At 35.9% G+C, this 6,255-nt stretch overlaps 1 protein-coding gene across 1 annotated transcript; it reads left to right on the forward strand.

Moving 5' to 3' along the window:
* Nucleotides 1–1,955: 1,955 nt before the first annotated feature.
* LOC125828340 (LRR receptor-like serine/threonine-protein kinase RPK2) lies at nt 1,956–5,866 on the forward strand. The gene has a single exon (XM_049507653.1). It carries the CDS (start codon nt 2,189–2,191, stop codon nt 5,567–5,569), a length of 3,381 nt encoding a protein of 1,126 aa, XP_049363610.1. The 5' UTR covers nt 1,956–2,188; the 3' UTR covers nt 5,570–5,866.
* Nucleotides 5,867–6,255: the final 389 nt, after the last annotated feature.

Below are 6,255 nucleotides of genomic sequence, written 5' to 3' on the forward strand. Positions count from 1 at the left end.
TTCTACCTATGACACATAATTTGAGATAAACGGAGTAACATATTTATATAAAAATTACATAAAATGTACTATAAATTACAATAATTAACTACTTAAATATCTAAAAACTTTTAAAAAAATGTGAGTGACTTTTTGAAATTTCATTTGTATCACATAAACTGGGAGGGAGTAGGGCTGTGAAAAAATCGAACCGAAAAAAATGTTATTAGATTATTCCTATTTGTACGGGTTTTAATGGTTTTATAAAAAAATTATCGGGTTATCGATTTGATATTAGTTTTTAATATTGGGTTACTGAGTAAATCGATAACACATTAAGACTATAGTAATTTACTACTTTTACATGTACATAAATATTAAATATTAATCTTATTACCTTAATAGTTACTGTATGTGCCATTTAGTCTTCAATTCACACTTCACAGTGTCTTTGAGTTCACAAATTCTCATTATACAAAATGTCAAAGCCTAAAATAAGAATCGTATTCCTCTTAATTTCTCTTTGTGTTACACTTGTATAGTTCTTTTCATCTTAGTTATTATTGTTTCTATTTTATGAGCATTTATAAAGTAACACTATTGTCTTATTGCGTCAAATTTGTTAGAAAGGTCATATATTTATTTTATAAGCATTTTCTTATTAGTTAAACCAAAAATCAAACCATTAAAGACTAAAACGATAAACCAAAAACCCATAAAACATATCTTATTGATTTGATTATTGATTTAGCATATTTAAAAACTCAAAGTCGAGCTGAACGGATGCACACCCCTAGGATAGAGTAACATATATTATGTGAAAAAATTATGTTCAAAACATACTATAAATCATTATAATTAACAATTTAAGATATTTTAAAAAAAAAAAGCATATGATTTTTTATGGACTCTCGAAATTCATCTGTGGCACATAAATTGTTACAAATGAAGTAATATATATTCGGTGAAAATTACTTTGAAATAGTAAAAAAATCATACTAATTAACAACTTAAAATACTTTTAAAAACATATAAATTTTTTTTGATTAAATCTAAGCTTTATCTGAGTCACATAAATTTAAATAAAAAAATAATACTCCCTCCGCTTCAAAATAATTGAATTATTGAGACTTTTTCATATTTCAAATTAACTTAATTATTGAATCTTCAAGACTACTTTTAAAATATTCTCTCATTTTTTTTTCTTTCTTTTGGATTTTCTATGTGATGAGTTTAAGAAATTTAATTATTTTAAATTATTCTAAAGATAAATTTAACAATAACTAATAAGTGCAAAAAAGAAAAATAATATTTAAATTATGTCCAATTTTTTTATCTTAAAAAGATGTGGAACATCTTCAACAATTCAATGAATCTATGTCCTAAACTTTTATTTCTTAAATATGTATGAAATAACTTGAACAATTCAATTATTTTGAAATGAAAATAACATATAGTAAACGCGTGCCGCACGAAGGGTGTATGTAGTAGATTATATATTTTGGAAAAATCTTTTTGGCCAAAAACTTTGTCCAGAATGATATTTTATCTATGTTATTTTACTTTTTAAAAATATTTTTATCCTTTTAACTTTAATACATTTTAACTAAAAAATGAAAACAATATCAATTTATTTTAAAATTAAAAATATATTATAATTTTTTTAATTTTCTAACCATTTAGCACCTCCCATATATTTTTACGGTTGTCCATATTGATGAGCGAGGGGGAGGCAGATGATGCATTTATTGTGCGGCATGGTTTCCATTTTTTTTTTTTACGAAGTATGTACACCAGACCCCACCAATCCATCACTCTCTTCAACTGACCCCACACTCTCTCTATCTAACAAAATACTAATCAAAATTAATAATCTTGAGACGAGAACAAAAACGAAAACAGTTGAGCAAAGAATTAATGGAAAATGAACGTACAAAAAAAAGAAGAGACAATTCATAGAAAAATGAGAAATTGAAAAAAACAGCAGCAACGCGTTTTCTCTCTTGTCTCTCTTTTAAGTCTTCTTCTCTCTCCTCTTCTTGACTCTCTCTCTCTCTGTTCACAACCAAGCAGCCCCAAAAACTAGGGTTAGGGCTAGGGTTTTTGAGTTTCAAAACCCCATTTCTGCTTCCTATAATCTTCACATACAAGGGGAATTTGGGTCTGTATTTTTTTTTGCATTTTTGAGGACCCTTTTGGGGTTTTACTAATGGGTCGTTGTTGTTTTGTCATCAAATGGTACTATCATGACATACCCTTGAAGGCTTTTCTCATCCTTTGTGTTTTCTTCTTAGTTCATGGGTATGCACTTTCCTCGGATTCGGATAAATCAGCGCTCTTGGAGTTAAAGGCCTCACTTTTAGACTCCTCTGGAGTGATTTCTAGCTGGAGCTCGAGAAATACTGATCACTGTTCATGGTTTGGTGTCTCCTGTGATTCCGATTCACGTGTTGTGGCTTTGAACATCACTGGAGGTAATTTGGGTTCTTTATCTTGTGCTAAAATTGCTCAATTTCCTTTGTATGGCTTTGGAATTACAAGGGTTTGTGCTAATAATAGTGTCAAGCTTGTTGGTAAAGTGCCTCTCGCAATATCAAAGTTAACTGAACTAAGGGTTTTATCCTTGCCTTTTAATGAATTGCGTGGTGAAATTCCACTGGGAATTTGGGATATGGAGAAACTTGAAGTTTTGGATCTGGAAGGGAATTTAATTACTGGGTCTTTGCCATTGGAGTTTAAGGGGTTGAGGAAATTGAGGGTTTTAAACTTGGGTTTTAATGAGATTGTGGGTGCCATACCCAATTCCTTGTCGAATTGCCTTGCTCTACAAATCTTGAATCTTGCTGGAAATAGGGTAAATGGGACCATTCCAGCATTCATTGGTGGATTTGGAGATCTGAGGGGAATCTACCTGTCTTTTAATAAGCTTAGCGGGTCTATTCCTGGTGAGATTGGGCGTTCTTGTGAGAAACTTCAAAGTCTAGAGATGGCAGGTAATATCTTAGGTGGTAATATTCCAAAAAGTTTAGGGAACTGCACATGGTTGCAGTCACTTATCTTATATTCAAATTTGTTGGAAGAGGGTATTCCAGCTGAATTTGGTCAACTAACTGGGCTCAAGATTCTTGATGTGTCTAGGAACAGCCTAAGTGGACGACTACCATCTGAGCTGGGAAACTGCTCGAAACTATCCATTCTTGTACTGTCAAGTTTGTGGGATCCTCTTCCAAATGTGTCTGATTCAGCTCGTACTACTGATGAGTTTAACTTTTTTGAAGGCACAATCCCATCAGAGATCACCAGGCTTCCTAGTTTGAGAATGATATGGGCTCCCAGGTCAACCCTTTCAGGAAAATTTCCTGGCAGTTGGGGTGCTTGTGACAATTTGGAGATTGTGAATTTGGCTCAAAATTATTATACTGGAGTGATTTCTGAGGAATTGGGTAGCTGCCAGAAGTTGCATTTTCTTGACTTGAGCTCAAATAGGCTGACTGGACAGCTTGTTGAGAAACTGCCAGTTCCTTGCATGTTTGTGTTCGATGTGAGTGGGAATTATCTGTCTGGTTCAATTCCCAGGTTTTCCAATTACAGTTGTGCTCATGTTGTTTCCAGCGGTGGAGATCCATTTGGGCCCTATGATACATCATCTGCATATCTAGCACATTTCACCAGTAGAAGTGTTCTAGACACTACTTCATTATTTGGAGGTGATGGCGACCATGCAGTATTTCATAATTTCGGTGGTAACAACTTCACAGGAAATTTACCGCCCTCCATGCTAATTGCACCTGAAATGTTAGGCAAACAAATTGTTTATGCCTTTCTTGCTGGTAGTAACAGGTTTACTGGACCTTTTGCTGGTAACTTGTTCGAGAAATGTCATGAATTGAAAGGTATGATTGTTAATGTAAGCAATAATGCATTGTCGGGTCAAATCCCAGAGGATATTGGTGTGATTTGTGGGTCTCTTAGGCTGTTGGATGGATCCAAAAATCAGATTGGTGGGACAGTCCCTCCGAGTATAGGGAGTCTGGTTTCTTTAGTTGCTCTCAATTTAAGTTGGAACCACCTGCGAGGTCAGATTCCTAGCAGTCTTGGCCAGATAAAGGATCTCAGTTACCTCTCTTTGGCTGGCAATAATCTGGTTGGCTCCATCCCCTCAAGTTTCGGGCAATTGCACTCTTTAGAAACGCTTGAACTTTCTTCGAATTCTTTGTCTGGTGAAATTCCAAATAATCTGGTAAATTTGAGGAATTTGACTTCCCTTCTTCTTAACAACAACAATTTATCAGGGAATATACCTTCAGGCTTGGCCAATGTGACCACACTGGCAGCATTTAATGTTTCTTTCAATAATCTGTCTGGGCCACTGCCTCTTAACAAAGATTTGATGAAATGCAATAGTGTTCAGGGAAACCCTTTTCTGCAATCGTGCCATGTATTTTCTCTATCAACACCTTCTACAGATCAGCAGGGAAGAATAGGGGACTCACAAGATTCTGCTGCGTCTCCTTCAGGTTCAACCCAAAAAGGAGGGAGCAGTGGTTTCAACTCCATAGAGATTGCATCCATAACATCTGCAGCAGCTATTGTGTCAGTTCTTCTTGCTCTGATAGTCCTGTTCTTTTACACCAGAAAATGGAATCCAAGATCTAGAGTTGCTGGATCTACCAGGAAAGAAGTTACAGTTTTTACAGAAGTTCCAGTTCCTTTGACATTTGAAAATGTCGTGCGGGCCACAGGGAGCTTCAATGCTAGCAATTGCATAGGCAGTGGAGGTTTTGGAGCAACATACAAAGCGGAGATTGCACCAGGGTTCCTAGTGGCAGTAAAGCGACTTGCTGTAGGACGTTTTCAGGGGATTCAACAGTTTGATGCAGAAATCAGAACTCTGGGGAGGCTTCGACATCCAAACCTTGTAACTCTGATAGGATATCATAATAGTGAAACAGAAATGTTTCTGATCTATAACTTTTTGCCAGGTGGTAATTTGGAAAAGTTTATTCAGGAGAGGTCTACAAGGGCTGTGGACTGGAGGGTTCTTCACAAGATTGCTTTGGATGTAGCCCGTGCACTTGCTTATCTGCATGATCAGTGTGTACCACGTGTGCTTCATCGTGATGTGAAGCCAAGCAACATCCTATTGGATGAGGAGTATAATGCATATTTATCTGATTTTGGTTTGGCTAGATTACTGGGAACTTCAGAGACCCATGCGACTACTGGTGTGGCGGGAACTTTTGGATATGTTGCTCCTGAATATGCCATGACTTGCCGCGTCTCGGACAAGGCTGATGTCTACAGTTATGGGGTTGTGTTGCTTGAGTTAATATCAGATAAGAAAGCACTTGATCCCTCTTTCTCTTCTTATGGAAATGGATTCAATATTGTTGCTTGGGCATGCATGCTTTTACGCCAGGGCCGTGCCAAGGAGTTCTTTACTGCTGGTCTATGGGATTCAGGCCCACATGATGATTTGGTTGAGGTCCTACACTTGGCTGTGGTCTGCACGGTTGACTCTCTTTCTACTAGACCTACAATGAAGCAAGTAGTAAGACGGTTGAAGCAACTTCAACCACCGTCGTGTTAGCTGCAGGCTGCATGTCTTTGGATAGGATATGGTTTAGCCCAATTGTAATTTTAAAACTTGCACTTGATATTAAGGTGTATTTGGGTGTCTCCTATTAGGTTCAGATTTGTATTTGTAGCCTGCTTGTGAATTGTAGTATATAGCCAGCCAGCCTTTGCCCCCATTTTTCCATGTCATGTCCCTAATTAGGGGGTGTGCAGATTCATCTGCAGAAGAGTGCAGATACTTGTCTTCAACATGTACCACATTTTTATTTGTTTGTTAAATAAGAGCAAAAAATAGGAACCATTTCTACTACCCCTTTCCTTTAATTTTTCTTTTTTATGGAGGGTTAGAGCAAATGGAAAGGCTGAGGTTTTCTTTTGGTGATGATAACTTAAAGTTCGTCTCGATTCACTTAAAAAAAAGTAGCTTTTAAGTAAAACTTAAATGATTTTTAAGTAAAATAAATAAGATTTATTTTTTTGGTTTCAGACTTATTTTGAGTCATTTTGACATTGCCAAACACTTCTTTCTAACTTAAGTTTAAATCATTTTAAACTTATATCAAAGTAGTTTTTATATTTGTCAAACACTTGTTGAAGTTAAAAACCTACCTAAAGTCAATCCAAACACCCTCTTAATCCAACGTTGACACCTTGTTTGGTACATGCAGTGGCAAGAGCAGAACAGAATGTCTGATGTAT

This window comes from Solanum verrucosum, unplaced genomic scaffold (assembly GCF_900185275.1).
Source record: "Solanum verrucosum unplaced genomic scaffold, falcon-dt-bn FXZP01000048.1, whole genome shotgun sequence".
Lineage (NCBI taxonomy): Eukaryota > Viridiplantae > Streptophyta > Magnoliopsida > Solanales > Solanaceae > Solanum > Solanum verrucosum.

Excerpts from the sequence above, each read along its gene's own strand:
- LOC125828340 (XM_049507653.1), top strand. The coding sequence starts at position 2,189 with ATGGGTCGTTGTTGTTTTGTCATCAAATGGTACTATCATGACATACCC.